At 41.8% G+C, this 17,363-nt stretch overlaps 1 protein-coding gene across 4 annotated transcripts; it reads left to right on the top strand.

Annotated features, from left to right (window-relative positions):
* Window positions 1-3,590: 3,590 nt before the first annotated feature.
* On the top strand, window positions 3,591-17,291 carry LOC308364052 (tropomyosin alpha-1 chain-like). Of its 4 annotated transcripts, none has more exons than XM_080837005.1 (9): window positions 3,591-3,935; window positions 5,876-6,001; window positions 12,520-12,653; window positions 12,956-13,073; window positions 13,584-13,654; window positions 14,688-14,763; window positions 14,908-14,970; window positions 15,055-15,124; window positions 16,411-17,291. In XM_080837005.1, the coding sequence occupies exons 1-9, from the start codon at window positions 3,822-3,824 to the stop codon at window positions 16,491-16,493; spliced, it is 855 nt and encodes a 284-aa protein (XP_080693131.1). In that variant the 5' UTR covers window positions 3,591-3,821; the 3' UTR covers window positions 16,494-17,291. The 4 variants fall into 4 exon arrangements, with proteins under 4 accessions (XP_080693131.1, XP_080693133.1, XP_080693132.1 ...); XM_080837007.1 differs by lacking the exon at window positions 16,411-17,291 and adding an exon at window positions 15,684-16,023; XM_080837006.1 differs by lacking the exons at window positions 3,591-3,935; window positions 5,876-6,001 and adding an exon at window positions 8,595-8,975.
* The last annotated feature ends 72 nt before the right edge of the window (window positions 17,292-17,363 follow it).

The raw sequence follows: 17,363 nt of genomic DNA, 5'->3' as shown, positions 1-17,363 counted from the left end.
GTTCTCCACAGAGCAGACTTTATGAAGTCGTTCTGAGGATAGTTTTCCTTTGGGCATCGGGGATCTTCCATCCACTCTCAGAGGCAGTTTTTATCTCAGCAGTATTCCCACGGCGACCAGGCTTCTTTTTGGGGAGTTCTTACCATAAAAGGAGACGAGGAGTTGAGCTGTATTTCCTGTGGGAGGGATCTGATTACCCTGTCAGTGTAAGAGCGAGTGTACCGATTCCCCTCTCACACACACTTCCTTTCTCTCTCTTTCCACAGCTTTCTCTCTCATAACATTCTCTCCTGTTTTCTCTCATTCTCTGTCATTCTGTTTCTCTCTTTGTCACTCTCTTTATTGCTACAACCTTCTCTTTCTCTTCTCTCAAAGATGTCTCAAATCACTCCCAAGGTTCATATGAATGGGCTCTCCCTTATTCAAGTCATAAAGGCAGCGGTTCGACTCCAACTTAACGCTCCTCACTATTTCATGAAATAAAAGAAGACATCTACTTGTTATACTAGAGGATGGAGACATAATTAAAGTGTGGTCAAGCTGTGGTTTGAACATTAGTAATGTGAGACAACACTACTGATATCACTTGCACAATGGTATGGGCTGTGACTTACTGCAATATTTTTCACTCCGAGGCTTAAGTCGCAAGCTGAAGTTGCAAGCCTAAACAAAACCACGCCGACAAGCAGCTTTTGGCGAGGCCTACAGACCCAACCCATCATTTGGCACAGTCCTTGTGCTCTACGCACCCATTAGTCATTTTGTGCAGCATTATGGGCTGTGGTCAGTGGGGGATCTACAAAGTTAGAGGAAGTAGCACATTGAAATCCATGTTATTCCAAGTGTCTGCAGATTGCTAACACATAGTAAGTTATTGGCAGAATGAAACTCCTAGGGGAATATGACAAAGAGGGGATGACTTCTGAAAAGGCCATCTCCTTTTTTGTCTCTCTGGCCTTTGGACTTAGGTATAAAAACAACATGGCGACTACTGACATATTGCCTGTTATTACCATAAAGACAAATCAACAAAAGGCCATATTTACTCACAGCATAGTGGGACATTCCTCATCTCCGCAGACACTGAAATCCTCTTGGCAAATACCTCTGGAGTAACCAGCGTGAATGCGTGGATGTGTGTGTGTGTGTGTGTGTGTGTGTGTGTGTGTGTGTGTGTGTGTGTGTGTGTGTGTGTGTGTGTGTGTGTGTGTGTGTGTGTGTGTGTGTGTGTGTGTGTGTGTGTGTGTGTGTGAGAAAGAGGGAGAAAGAGAGAGACAGACAGACAGACAGACAGACACTTTTTCACCATTACCCCAGGTTTGAGAATGATCCTTGTGTCATGGCAAGTATCTTCCACTGTCTGCTGCTAGCAGGTGTTAGGATCGCACCACTTTCTGTAATTCATGCGAAAGGAACCTAATCTCTGATCTCTGCTAACAAGACAGAGGTGTGTTCTTTTCCAGGGTCAAGTGCCATCCTTCTAAAGTGTCAGCTGGAGCTCCAGGCTTCTAAGATTGTCAGGAAACCAAGCTAAACCATAGAACCTCCAGTTAAGCTGTCTGATGATGACACCTCATCACAAAACACGTGGTTCATCTTGTTTTAGGCTATAGAAGTTCTAAGTTGTGAACACTTGAATGTAACTTCAATGTGTGGACCTTGATGTCTTGTGTTCACAGAGGGAGATTATGAAAATCAAGTGCTGATATTTGGTATGCAACACGAATGCTAAAAACTCTCTGCAGCATATTTGTCTTTTGCTGTTAACCATCTCTAAATCATTAGCATCTAAACAGCAGCTGACCGCAGTCATCACAAAGTACATTTGAATAGGTCCATGTACCGTTGTCAGTTAAGAATGAGTGTTGTTGAGTATTGAGTATAGTGTTGCCCTTACAGCAACAAAGCTCCTTGACCGGTGTCAACACCGTAATATCCTAAATGGGTGAGTTTGCAATTGCCGTAGTACACCACTCTAATCTTGCATGAGGCCCTTTAAAGCGCCTTCGTTGCTTGTGTAAACAATTTTTTAGGGACAATTATCCACTGGGTTTGTTCTCGCCTTGGATCTTTCATTACATTATGCTTCTGTATTTTTGGACTGGGCAGCTGCTCAACTGATGACCACTGAGCAGGAGGGCTGAGGGAGGAGATACACCACCAGTGGCACCACCGCAGGGAGAAGTCTCCTCCCAACAACCTCAGCGCTGCTGCCCTGATGCCTTTTAAAATGTAGATCTTAGTATTATGATTTTAGGTTATATTACACCTCAGCGTCATTAGCTGCAGCCTATTCGTGAACTTCGTTACACTCTGTGAGGGCACCAAAAATCCTTCAACTTCTCCATTGTCTTTAATTGTAATGCTTGCTTGGGAACAAAGCAGTGAATCCTGTGACCATAATCTTAAAGTAAATGTCAGTTTTAACATATGGATAATAAAATACTGTGACCATTTAATCTTATAGTAAATGTCAGTTTTAACATATGAATAATGAAATACTCTAATAATGAATTGTGTGTGTTGACTATTACAGTGCATCACCTTAATATTGTATAAGTTATATTCTATTTTTAACAGCTGATGTCAGTTAGTACTGGCCGAAGTTATGAGAAAGGGGAAGCCCATTTGCCACATAATTCCAAATAATGAAGTATGCTTGGCACATACCTGAGCACACATTTGCCTACTGCAGACATTATATTCCCAGTGGTGTTAACGTATGTATGGAAAATACCTCAAAGCATTTTGAAGGCTTTACAGACACAATTCCTACAGACAAAATACAAACAATCAAAGAAATAAATTCTCTGAGAGACAATAAAAACAGAATCCGTGGTGATGTGCGATGGTTTCAGAGAGGTGAAGCTGTGATCGTATACGAGCTTCACCATTTCACTTTTGCTTGGCTCATGAGGAGGCTTTTTCCATGGACTCTTTTTTTCCTTTCCAGAGGAGGAAGGGAAATCTTTTCACCCTCTTAAAGCTCTAACCAATCCTGTTATTACCATTAATTTCTGCATTCCTCCGTGCTGGGACTGAGATTGAAGGAAACCATGAAGCATCTGCAGTGAAACGAACTGCCATCATGACGGTCTTCAAGAGGCTGGAAACCCTGGCTATTAAACTTAATTTCAAGTCTGATCACAGTATTGTTCAGTCTTTTAAAATACAGGCTCACCAGACTTTTTTTCCTCTTGCTGGTTGGATCAAACCTTCTAAACATTTTTGCATCAGGTGGTCCGCGCAGGTTAAAAACAGCATCAAGACCTTTTCATTTCCCTTACAGCCCTCCTCAACCACTATAAACAAACCATCACAACCCAAATAAGGACCTGAGCTAAGGTCCACACACAAGGGTGCTGCCCCAGTTATTCCTTAGAAAGGGTTGGGGGGGGGGGGGGGGGGTACTGTATGTTCTAGGGGTGGTCTGTGGTGGTAGTGGTGGGGGGGGGCTGAAAGGATACAGGAGAGGAGGGGGTCATCGGGGACCTTGGCAGTGTCCACAACCTCGGCTTTAAACCACTGAAAGCAGCATCGCATATCAGTCTGCATACTCGACTCTCATTTCTCCTTCGCTCTCTCTCTCTTTCACTCTCGCTCACTCCCTCTCTCCTCGTGGCTGTATTGGCCCCTCTGTTTGAAAGTTTGGCTGTGTAATTTCACTCTCTCTGAGCTTTTGTCCGAGAAGGCAGTACATCCAACTGCTACTACTAGGCTCTTCTACCCCATACCTCACAGTCTCTCTCTCTCTCTCTAGCTCTCTGTCCTTCTATTCCTTTTCATCTCGTTCGTCAGCTTGATTAATTAAAGCAGCGAAAATGGAGGCCATCAAGAAGAAAATGCAGATGCTGAAGCTGGACAAGGAGAATGCCATCGACCGGGCAGAGCAGGCAGAGTCGGAGCAGAAAGCGGCGGAGGACAAGTGCAAGCAGGTGAGATGATGGAGAGGGGTTGGTGTGGTGTGGTGAAGGGTGAAGATGTTCGGATGACTACACAGGCAGCTAAGAACTGAGGTCCACGGAGTGAAGAAAGGTATTCAGGATTTTAATGAATTAAGAAGAGAGGAATTTGAATTGGAGTGCTTCATAAGGCAGTACACATTGCTGTTGAGGAGTTTTAGTCACAGAATCAACTGATCTTTGACATTGTTTTAGGTCTTCATGACATGTTCCGAAACTTGGATCATGTTCATGTTATGTTTCTCACATCAGGAGGAGTTCACTTATTAAAACCACTGTTAGCAAAAGATCCATGAGCTCCGAGACAGAACATCCAGTTTCTGCTGACTGTATTTTCCTGTAATTGCACCAGACTTCTCGCTTATCTGCTTTTGAGATGCTGCTTCAGTGAGGCCACTTAAAACATCCTAATTGGCCAGCCAGGATCCTCAACACAGTTTTTTCATTAGGACTGGAGAGGCAAGTCAGTCATCAACGCACATAATGTGAACATTTGAAGTGTTGGCAAGAGTCAGGCAGAATGTGAAGTATGTTCCTGTGGCATACACCATCAGTTTCCCCACTGAGTGAACCCTAATGGCAGTCGCTGATGGAGATGGGCCACAGTGGGAGCAGCAGTATGGTTCAACGCAGCGCTGCGCTGGCATCAGCCACACTGCATCAGTGGGGTGCCCAGAGGGTGGAGCTCACCCGGAATAAAATGCTGCAATGTCAGCTGCTGCCAGTCCAGGCCTCACTTTGGTGCTAGTTAAAGGGCTCTGGGGTGCACTGTGGCGTCACTCAGCATTCCAATTCTAGAACATTCCACAGCTCCACTGCTTATCACTCGCTCTGTTTCTCCCCCACTTTCTTTTTCTCTCTCTCTCTGGCTTTCTCTCCCTACATGCCCTTATTTAGAAGACTTTTATTTTGTGAGAGTTCCATGGAAGTAGAGAGGGCAGAGTATGGGCTTGTTTTGTGTCCTGGTTTGAGGCTAAAAGGGCCTGTCGAAACATTATTTTATGAGGTGGACATTCAATTCACTTGTACATCAGGAAGTTTTTTTTTTTGCTGTGTCTGTGCTCAGCATATCCCCACACATTTCTGTCCCTTTAAGACCAGAGGTATGACAGGTATTCAGCATCCAGACATGAGGACTGGCAGGTCGATATGTTACAGACAAGAAGTCAGAGAAAGTGTAAAACCCCACTCTGGACAATGTCCATCTGACTGGAGTCGGTTGAATCAGAGCTGTTCCTAACATGGTAGCAGATGTTTTAACAGTGGCTTTAGCATCCAAGGGGATAATCAGACATAGTCCTTTTAGATTGACCTCAGCTTAGTTGAACTTTGACCTTTAAAGACAACCTTAATAACATGTGTGTATGAGCCCATGAGGTCAAAGTAGGCAGCAAGCATAATTTAAATAATTTTGCCATTGAGGACTGGCCAATAAGCTGGTTGCGGTGCATTCCATTCAAGTAGAGCTAATCTTTGGCGAATGTTCAAATCTATAGTTTATTTGTCAAACATGCAAGCCACAACTTTGAGACAACACCTTTTGCCTTCACCACATCATGGGTATCAATTCATTCTATTTTGTAATTACATTTTGAATTAAAAAGCTGTTGCATTTTTTGGAAAAACTAGTGAAGCAGGGTCCAACTAAACCCTACGGAATCTCTTAAAGATGAGAACAAACGTCAAGTCAGGTATGGGTCAAATCTAAAATGTATGACTAAATATTTTCCAATGTGCAGGTACAATTCTCTGCTAGGTACACTGGTATAGCTCTTTACTCTAAGGACTACATATTTTATTTGACATTTGTCAGTTGTTTCTCTCACCTTCAAAAGACCACACAACAATACATAAAAAAAGACCTTTATGTTGATTAGATCATTTCTAACTGTCACTTTAATTTTGTCTCTCAGCTGGAGGAGGAGTTGGTTGGCCTGCAGAAGAAGATGAAGGGGACGGAGGATGAGCTGGACAAGTTTTCAGAGGCTCTGAAGGATGCTCAGGAGAAGCTGGAACTGTCCGAGAAGCAGGCCACTGATGTGAGTATTACTGTAGCAGAACAGTGGAATGTCACTGGAACACACGGTTGGACAATGCCTTTATTGTAGGTGCAAATAAGATGGACTGAGTGAGCATTACTGAATCGGTGACAGAAAAAGTGGCTGATTGTGATTGTGTCTGTGTCTGAATGTCTTTGGCCTGAGGATGCTCTCTCACAACTGAGATGACAAACAGAACAAATCTTCAAGAAAAGTCTTTTTTATTCATTTGAGACTCATTTTTCACTCTATTGTTGGGTCTTGGAACTTTGGTGTTTTCGTGTCTTCACTCCAGCAAGTATCCTCTATACCACAGTCTATTTAGAAGTGAATTGATCACGTGAAAGGTTGATAAACGATTACCTTAAAATATTTAATTCTAGAGAAGCAGGAGTGCTATGAGACAACACAAAGGTAAAATTCCAAGTGGGGCCAGTTCAAATCAGTTGTATGGTGCTGGAATAGACCAAAAAGAATATCACACACAGCTTTGTTTTCAGTGAGCCCCTTTAAGTCCAGTACAGTTGCAGCTGGATGCACAGGGAATGTACAGCCTGACAGGTTAATTACCTGGCATGGAAGGCCTTTGATCATAGCCAGGCTGTCAACAGCTATGCAGGGGTATAAAGAAAAAAAAAACATCCAATGTTCATTGTGGTTTGCGAACACGGCAACTGTGTTAAAGAGGTAACTTACAGAAAGAAGTATCTAAATATATATATATTGCAGCAATTCTCTGAACATGCATAGTAAGAACATGAGTCCCCCAAGGTGGTCTCTTGGACACACTTCAGTATGCATACACACACATACACACATACACTAACTAACAAGGTCTAACGAAGAATTATCATGCATTAGCACATTTCACTTTTGATGTCTCCAAATGCAGTGCTCACCTTTCCATAGTTGAATATGAAAATATCAGCTCTATCTTATTGATTTAGCAACAAACCCCCTCTATGCCTTCCCACTGTCTGGTTGATGTCGTAGCTGACCCCAGACCAGCCTCTGAGGGCATACTGATTGTGTCCTGAGTGTGTGGGATAAGGGTTGGAGCTGCTCCTGGAGCTGCCTGAAGGCTGCATCCAGCCCCAGCCCCAGCCACGGGGCCCCGCCCCACCATGCCTCAGCAGCCACACAGGAATGCCAGGAATGCAGCTAAAGCAAACAGCGCAGCCAACCGCCGTCTGTCCAAAGAGCCCAACATGGAGAGAGCACTTCCGCTGGTGGTGGTGGTCGGGAGGGTGGGGGGTATAGAGCCATGTTAGAGAAGTATTCAGAATGCTTCTGAACCTCCATTTCCAGTTGAAAAAAATAAACACACGTACCGTAGCCTATCTACAGTGATGATAAATATACACACACGGCACAAATGGGGACAGGTTTAACTGCTGACCTTATGAGTGGACTAGGTTGGTCAAACACTGTGCTTTGGCTCAGTCTCCACACAGAGCAGCAGAGATGGCTTTTAATTGACTTATCTTGGACGGCTCTGTGGCAGATGTGTGACAGTGCCTTCATGCTGTTTATCAAAGTGCTTCCTGTGCTTATGCTCAAGAGCAGCTCTGGCCTGTTTTAGTCACATACAAACCATGCATTACTGTGACTGATGAAGCTCATTAGCAGATCACTGTTCAAGATCACTTCTCTTGCTTGTTGTACACTCATATCACCCACCCTGACACACACACACAGAGACGCATACATACTTTTGTCACTCTGGAATGGATTTGGTGCTTCGCAGACATGAATAATAAGGTGCTATTTATTGCGGAGTAAGTTTACATCTAATGCAAGTCTGCAGCCTCGACAGCCATTAGTGTGCCAAACAAAGCTGCTGTATAAACTGCTGATGGCAAGGTTGAGTCAATATAACTACTGATTATACTCTTGGCAGTCTTATGCAGCCACTGATTATGTCATCCAGTGCCAATAACGCAACAGTTAACTTAAGGTAGAGCGTGAGAGAAGGAGAGAGCAAGAGAGAGAGAAAGAGCATGATAGGTGCGTGTCGCCGCCCCATGGCTGACGGGAATGCCAACAAGAGAGATGAATTAACATTCCACAGGTTGGAGATTTGGGCTGGAATGCCAGGTGTGTTTGTTTGTGTATTTTTTACGGAGTGCCACAATGATGCCATGACACTCACAGACAATAGCAGAGAGATATTTTCAGTTTAACTGATAGGTGAGTATTAGGGTGGATCGTTGCCTTTTAAGTAACTTAATGTCTGTTTGTTCAGAGTATTCAAGCATTATTAGTAGCCTACTTTGCCCTGACACCGATTAACCTTCCTTTATAGACAAGGAAACTGGTAAAAAAAAAAAAAAAATGACGTGCTATCCCTTCAGACCATCCCTTCCACTCCAAATATGTTCAACAATCAGTAAATTACTAAGAGAATCCAGACGCCTCGTAGGAAAAAAATCAAACAGGAACCCCATCCCCCTCCTCTGTCCGTGATGTCATCTGAAACCAACTTCTTCCCAGGATTGGAGGATTTAGCCATAACTTTCTTGTAGACTCCTACCCCTTTTCCAGGCTTCCTCATTCTCCTAGAGCTTCTCCAATGCAGCCACCACACGTTCAAAAGATTGAATGGCAAATGGAAAATAGCTGCTAGACAGTGTAGCATCTCGTTTCGAATTAGGTCGTAGCAAACATCTGGAAAGGCGTTTTTTCCCCTCAGGTTATTCCTGCTTGCGTACTGAAGTAAAGGCGAGACTTACATCGTCGACAGAATCTGATTGTACCTATTCTTGAGGATTTGGCTGGTCGGTTTTTGCAGAAACATTTTGTATTTCTTGTATAAACTTAGTATTATCCAATTAGTACGACAATGACAGGTGTGACTTCACTGGACGCGGTGAAAAGAAAAATCCAGACTTTACAGCAGCAGGCTGACGATGCAGAAGACCGTGCCCAACTTTTGCAGAGAGAACTGGACAATGAACGGGACCTACGTGAAAAAGTGAGGGCAGACTTTTTTCGAGCCTACCTCAGTTCTTCTTTTCCCTGCTTTCTTATCTTCTTTTCCCTTACAATCCTGCTGCCTCTGCATCCGTTACACGCTTCTCTGCGTGATTTTATCAGTAGCCTACTCAACTTCTGTTTTTCCTCGTTCGCTCATTTTGTTATATCGTTGTATGTTTACTCTGTATAGGATTAAAAATGCAGTTTCTGTCAAGCTATGTTTCAGGGTGAAGCATTCAGGCAATCTAATTGGTCAGCCCTTTTTCAGATTGCATTTGAAGTGTTGTTAGGCCATACTTGCAAAGCAAATGTGTATGTGTGGGGGTGGGTGGGTATGAGGAATAGAGGTGTAGTCTTTGCAATGTAGATCATCAGGTGTTCAACTTGTGAGCATGCATATGATGCTTCAGATTTAGGTCAGTGTAATCAATAGTTAGACAATGTTTAACTGTTCTTCTTGTTAGGGTCAGTTAATCAAGGTGGAGCTTATTTAGTACCCAACTGTTCAAAATGATCTTGTAAGATCATCACAATCAGATACTTTAGTGATATCCAAGCTTTACTAATAGATCCTAATAATCAGCCGCTGATATTAAGTGTGTGATAATCATTGTATAAACTCTTTCATTATTCTTGCATTGTATCGGCTAAATGCTTTCATTGCTCTTGTAATGTAATTTAGGACTTGATCTAACTAGTGGGAGGGAAGCAATGACCGAACACTGAAGACACAAATTAGTCTGTAATGAATGAATGTCCACTTAGCAAAGGTTCTCTGACAGGAAATAGCATCTCCCTGGGAACCACAGGATGTGACGCAGATCACAAATTACACTGTTTCACTTCCTGCCATCTGCGGTCCTTGAGAAATCTAAATACTCTCAAATACTCTAAATACTTTTAATACTGACTACAACAATTACCCAGTTTCATTCCCAAAGCTATCTATACAGCAGTGGCAAAATCAGTAGCACTCCTAAAATACCTATACAATGGCAGTTGTTGAGAGTGGAAAGGGAGGAGTTCTCGATGGAGAAGGTTTGGTCCCAGAATAACCTCAAAATCATTTGCGACCCAAAACAGGAGCTTAACAGATGATTGACCCTAACATCTTTTGATGGACATTTAGCTGCTTAAGGGAATGTGGTTTCCAGGTCTGACGATCTGGAGGTCTATCAAAAGGGAATAGCCCTCACATTAAAAACCCTTATTTCCCATGCAGCTCAAAAGCCAATTCCCCATGGTGATATAGTGTGTGGCCATCCTGTTTGTGAGGGCATGGTTAAGCTCCAATCACTCATAAGTGAACCACCACATACGAATCCAAGAGCTTTGCAATGCAACTCCCATTATGTTGTCACTTTCAGCTTAAAAACAAACCAGGTTATTGTCAGACCTAATTCAGCTTAGTGGAACCTTTGTTAAACTTTGTGTCAGCAAGCGTGGCCCTTAACCTTTGCCTGCTTAGAAAAAAATCATAAATCTAGACATGAGAAAAAAACAGGGTGCTCCATTCCCTGAAAGCATCCTTCCTAATGTAGTTGAAATATATCATGATCTTTCCATCAGGGTAAAGAACATACAGTAAATATGTAATTGAAACTGTCCATAGGTTCTTCATGCTAGCACTCCTCAGATAGATTGGCCATAATTTCATTTTGATATATTTAAATTAAATATAGCCTCACACATGATCCCTCTGAAACATAGACACACCCTGTGCTGGCAAGCAATGCTCGGGAGACCTGTCAAAGCAAGGCACGGAATGTCCGATTACTCACATCCTGCTGTTTCAAAATTTGACTTAAATCTCACTGACATAGTCTGAAGTGTGACTTCAGCCTTACTGAACTCTGAGTTGAAAATTCTGTTCACATACATGGACCTTTTCTGAAGAGACTTGAAAAGAAGTTTCCTGTCTTCAATCACCTACCAGGAGATTCGAGTTGATTTTCATATTTTCATAAAGTGCAAACATCCATCCTTAGGCCCATGGTTGAGGTTTGAGTGCCTTTATAAAGGCCCAATAATATACTAGCACTAACCTGTAAGTGGTTTATATGCTCCAGGGGTAAAAGTTCAATTCAGCTTCACAAGAGTGAATGAACTACTAAGAGTGTGACAGCTATCAATCTGTCATGTACTCTTCCAAGAAAAGCTTTCAACACAGTGCTGGTATTGTGGGTGTTGAGAAACTGATCCCAGGCAAACACAGGGTAAGCAAATGCCCTCTCTTGAGTGATTTAAAATGATCTATGTGATGCATGCTAGCCCCTTCTAATCACGAGTTAACAGATAGTTTCGTTCTATGAAACAGCCGGCGGAACTCGTGAAAGTCTCACACGCGTTCTCCAACATCTGTGTTACCATATATGGCGTCTGGCCCAGGCAGCTGTAGAATGTGGTGACGAATGAGGGGGCGTGTCCAGCCCTCCGAACCCTACAATAAAGGCAGAGAGAGAGAGAGAGAGAGAGAGAGGAGTGGGAGAGGATGTGCACTCATGGGGAACAGCCCAATTGGTTTACTCCAGGTCCACAGAGACGGTATCTAAGGGTCAAGTGATTTATTTATTTCATCCACTAGGAGCTCCCACACTGTGGTATTAACCTCAGCTGAATGTTAAAGACTACCCAGTCCCTCCTAATGCCAAGCCTTTGATATGCTCATATGCTGTAAATGATGAATAACTCCCTCTCTTACACATAAAGTAGAGAGTTTTGCAGAATAGGCAGAATGGACACACTGGAGAAGAGTCTAGTGCATCTATTGAGTGTGTGTGTGTGTGTGTTTGTGCGTGTGTGCGTGTGTGTGTGTGTGTGTGTGTGTGTGTGTTTGAGGGAGTGAGGGAGAGAGAGAGAGAGAAAGTGAGCTACAGAGCCCATGTGTCCTCTTGGGCTAATTTACAACAAACCTTTTTGACATAAATGTGCACAAAAAAAAACGTTGAAATGATTGTGCTGAATATTTTGGGTTTCTAAGTGTCTATCTGTTGTATGAAAGAATGATGGTTTTCCACATCTGGGAGAATTAGACGAGGTGCCTTGGCACAGAGCCTGGTCTTGGTTAAGCACTCACTGAAGGAAATCCCACCGCAGAGAGGGTGCAGACAGATTGGACAGACTCAATAAATACAGGACCATTATTGGAAATAGTTCTTTAAGGCAGGCTGAAATTGATTCCAGCCATCACATCGGCTTTTGTCTGGAGTGTAATACTTATCAATACAATTCAATTCAATACAATACAATTCAGTTCAATTCAATATTTAATTCAATATTATATAAAGTTCAGTGTTATTAATGGGCAGGGTAAAGAGGCGAAATGCATTATATATGTTTAGGGATGTAATTGCTCCATTCTGGTCCATTTCTTCTTTTTCAGTTGTTTTGCTGCATGTTGGCAGGTAAAGCATAATTGAGTACTAGGTGGTCAGTTGCATACCATACACTTGCACGTCTCCCTGGCTGTGAAAGGCCTTGAAGCCAGCGCTACATTGCTCTGACCCCAAACGTTTTCCTTGTCCCTTGTCCCTTGTGCTCAGGCCGAGGGGGACGTGGCAGGCCTGAACCGTAGGATTCAGCTGGTGGAGGAGGAGCTGGACCGGGCCCAGGAGAGACTAGCCACAGCGCTGCAGAAGCTAGAGGAGGCAGAGAAGGCTGCTGACGAGAGCGAGAGGTAAACACTTTGAGAATAACGTAATGGATTCACATATTCAAGTCTTTTATATGCTCATAACAGAACATTTCTGCCTTATAAAAGCAGAAATACAGATGAAAGAATAAAGAAATTACTGAACATTTAAGCCCTTAACTGTATGAGCTAACTTTATGCACTTAAAAAATGTGTGTGTGTGTGTGTGTGTGTGTGTGTGTGTGTGTGTGTGTGTGTGTGTGTGTGTGTGTGTGTGTGTGTGTGTGTGTGTGTGTGTGTGTGTGTGTGTGTGTGTGTGTGTGTGTGTGTGTGTTCTGTCCCATCAGAGGTATGAAGGTGATTGAGAATCGTGCAATGAAGGATGAGGAGAAGATGGAGATCCAGGAGTTGCAGCTGAAGGAGGCCAAGCACATCGCTGAGGAGGCCGACCGCAAATACGAGGAGGTGGGTGTAGAGAGAGAAGGAGGTGCCCATCATATTTAGAGCTAGGGCCTGAAACAGACAGTCTACGCTCAGAATGTGCATAGATGTTTTTCTTAATCTTGTGGATTGACACTCGTTTAACATCTAAGCAATTTGATGCAATCAGAATAACTCACATAGAGTATCGCAAATAAGCTGAAGTAAAAATGTTATGATCATCAAAGTTCATATAAGACTCAAAACCTTACATATCTGCAACTGTACAGAGTCCATTATCTATGGCTGGAAAGCAATATGGCATGGTTAGTTAGCTGTTGGAAGTTGGACTTTCCAAATCTCGTAACACATCAACAATTATCCTGCATCTTGTCCATACCTTACCTATATTATAATCAGCTGACTGTGTCTCAGCTGTAAATGTAGCCTGGCTGCACTATGCTGTCTTCCACCTGCCCTTGCATCACAGTCTGTGCTGTTTGTCATGTTCTGAACGTAAGCAGTGTTTTAAGGAAGCTGTTCCCTGTGTCTCAGGTGGCCCGAAAGCTGGTCATCCTGGAGGGAGAGTTGGAAAGAGCTGAAGAGAGGGCCGAGATTTCGGAGCTGTAAGTGTCATATCCACACCCACCATTTTTACCATTCGGTGAAATTGTCGGAGTTGTGTTTACACTCATAACACAATACTGTGACTCAGTTAATGAGAGGCTACCAAAGTGAGGAAAGCTTCAACAGAACTTATTACACAGCCCACGTCACGTCCAATGGCAGCATTCAGAGAGCGTCCAGCGTCAACATTCACCTTTAACCAATTTCTCGATGGCTAAGGTGAAAGGAAAAAACAGCTTATTGCCTGCCCAGTAAATCTATTGACGCTGTTTTGCCTTTGCATGTTGATAACCCGCTATTAACTTATTTTAAAGCCAGGTGTGATAAAGTTGATACAACCTTGCAAAGTGGAGCTGTGTGGTTCCTTGACAAAATAAACACTATTTAGAGTAGAGTTCTTTTCACGTAAATTTACGACTTTAATCTCAGAGAATTTCTCAAATTTATGACTTTACAATCTCAGAGAGTATCCATATTTTTTGTCTGGTAAATGTACAACTTTAATCTCTGAGATTCAGAGCGTACCCCTCTCTGACAGCTTTGTTTATTTTGTTTTACCTACATTGGCCCTTATATTCTGTCATAGATAATGGATCATTTGAACATTTATCTAAATGAAACCATGTGCAGAGGGAATAATCACAGTTTGACAACTCTTAGACATCTGAAATGTGACCCTTACTACACACTGCTTTCTGTTAGACATCAGAAGCCAAAAAGGTTGGAAACCACTGGTTTAATCTTTAACAATGTGTTGTATTTTAAAAGTTTGTTATATTATCCATGTTAAAAGTACCCAGTATTCAAAGCTGTCAAATAAATGTTGTGGAGCAGAAAGTACAATATGTGCCTCTGAAGTGGAAGTGGAAGTATAGAGTAGCATAAAATGGAAAAACTCAAGTAAAGTACAATTACCTAAAAATTGTACTTAAGTATAGTACTTGAGTTAATTTACTTGGTTGCTTTTCACCATTAATGTTGGGTGATAGAGAAATATGGATGCACTTATAACTTGTCCTTTGTCCTTGTCAGTAAATCCGGAGATTTGGAGGAGGAATTGAAAAATGTCACCAACAACCTCAAGTCTTTAGAAGCACAGTCTGAGAAGGTACATTGAAAAAAATATGTGTGTGGTTTGTGTAAATAAATGTTGTGTTCAATCCTGTATTTAAATTAAGTCAAATATTTTCAGATGCATGAATATGGAAGACACACTCTGTAAATTCTGTGTATTTCATTATTATCATTTTAGTACTCAGAGAAAGAGGACAAATACGAAGAGGAGATCAAGATGCTCACTGACAAGCTGAAAGAGGTAAACTGATGCACAACACGTTTGAAGAGCCATGCAAATAGCCTTGTGTATATCTGGGTGAGTAAACTTCCCTGTGTCTTACAGGCAGAGACACGGGCTGAGTTTGCAGAGAGAACAGTGGCCAAACTGGAAAAGACCATTGATGACCTAGAGGGTATGAACAGTCTCCTTTCATTTTTGCTGCTATCTCTAATGGCTTATGTGTTCTAATGTATCCAGGAAAGGGGTTGGTGCACCATTATTTGATACCACTCTCTCTGGAGAATCTCTCATTGGGATACACTTGTCTGGTAGTCCTGTGGGCTCTTCTACAAACTTATTTTTCATATGATACTTTTGAGAGCCCCAGAGCCATGGCACAAGGTAGAAGTAACATTGCAACATTTGACATGGTGTATATATTTTCAATTTCATTCTTTCATCTCAATATAGGCTCAGTTGTTGCATCTTTCTAGGATTAGCAAAGAATAAGCTTTTCCTTTTTTCCTAACCTCAGGCTTTCATATTAACTGGCATTCTGAAACTGCACTTATCTCTGTTCTTCTCTGTTCTTGTGCTCTCTGTTTGGTAACCTGTGTCTTTAGCACCTCTCTTAAGTTTTTTTCTCTTTTCTTTTTTTCATCTGTTTCCTGTTCCTGTTTCCTCTGCGCTGCTGCCTTTCCTCTGCCCTGTCATTCTTCACCTGTCAACCTTTGAACCCTTCCTCCTCGTAGATGAACTGTACGCCCAGAAGCTGAAATATAAGGCCATCAGTGAGGAGCTTGATCATGCCCTTAATGACATGACCTCCTTGTAAATAGCTCTACAGTAGTTTGACTCTGTTGTGCTTTGCCTGGTGGCTTCCTGCCCACTCATCTCCTCTACCTGAATGCCTGTTTCCCTTTCCCACTCCCTCTCTCTGTTCTCTCACTGCTCTTGCCATAATAAAATTGAAATAAAATGTTGTTTCTTTTTCTGACTCATGCATGGTCATGTTTTCACGTTTTCATTAAATTGCTCCTTATCCTTTCAAACATTTTTGCACAGAAATATGATTTCTCATTTGTTGCTCCTTTTGCACATATATTCAAGTTTACATTATAATAGATCTGGGTTATTTTTGTTTATGAGTAGTTGATTTGAGTCAATACTGAAACACAAATACTTTCATTCACATCCAGTGAAGCGATCATGGGGGAAATATGACCACGAATTCTATCACATCATAATACCATTAACTTCAATGTTAATGTCTCTATACCCTTCTCTATGTTGATTTTTATAAATATTACTCAGTATGAATACGTTTTGTTGAGTATAAGTCTAGACTTCTTCTATGATTTAGACATTTTATGTATGATATTGTTATAAATGGCTTAACAATTTGGCGACAATAATCTCCTTGAAAGTATACTCTCTGTCAGTATCAGTGTGTTTAATGGTACCAAACCTTCACTACAGAAAACCTATCTCATGCAAAAGAGGAGAACCTGGAGATGCATCAAGTGTTGGACCAGACACTACAGGAGCTGAACAGCTTGTAAACACCTGGAGGGGCCAAGGACATCAAATCATCAGCATTCCACTTTCAGCTTAGAACTCTCCAAGCCCTTTAAAGCTGGTTTTGTGTCACTCTCTCTGTCTCTCTTTTTTGTAAAGAACATTCCAACAACTATTCTTAAATTGTCCAGCATTGTGCTGTCACTAGTTCATGTCTGTGCACATCCTGATAACCACTTTTTAATTGGTTATATTTTTGTCTAAGAATTCTATATCAGTGAATCCTGGCCAACTCTTTTTGAAAATGTTTTCAAATGACTCACTATTGTTTGTATAATTTAGTCATCTTTACATTATGTGTTAACATGTCACATGATCAAACTAGACATTCCTACGTCAGAGCTTAATAATACGTTTAAAAGACAGCACTGTATTTATTTCTGGTCAGATTAATTGATAACAAGGCCTGTCCTGAAGGCTTGTGCAGATCTCTACAAGTCATGGCAATAGAGCACCCCCTCTCTGTCAAAAGTATTTTTGTCTATGTGAATATATCTGTAAGCCAGTTTTCAAATGTGACAATCTTCAACAATGTAACAAACTATTTTCACACAAGACTGTTGTAGGCTTTAGCATTCTAAAATACTTTTATGAAAATAAGAAGTGCTTGTAAAACACACCAAACCAAAGACTTTGACAGTTTCTCTCCCTGTTCTTTCCCCCACATCCATATTTGTTTCTTTTATTTTGTACTTTTATGGACTTCCCTTCCCTTTAGCCTATGTCTATCTTAATTTGTTTTGTATCTCTGAAGAAGTTGTAATAAAGTTTTATAAATTTTGGAGACGTGTTTATACATACTGCCATGAAATGTCAAACGTGTGTCAAATGTTACTTAACAGACAGCTGGAACC

This window comes from Sprattus sprattus, assembly GCF_963457725.1.
Source record: "Sprattus sprattus genome assembly, chromosome: 4".
Taxonomy (NCBI): Eukaryota; Metazoa; Chordata; class Actinopteri; order Clupeiformes; family Clupeidae; genus Sprattus; species Sprattus sprattus.
This window is presented reverse-complemented; position numbering and strand designations above follow the sequence as displayed.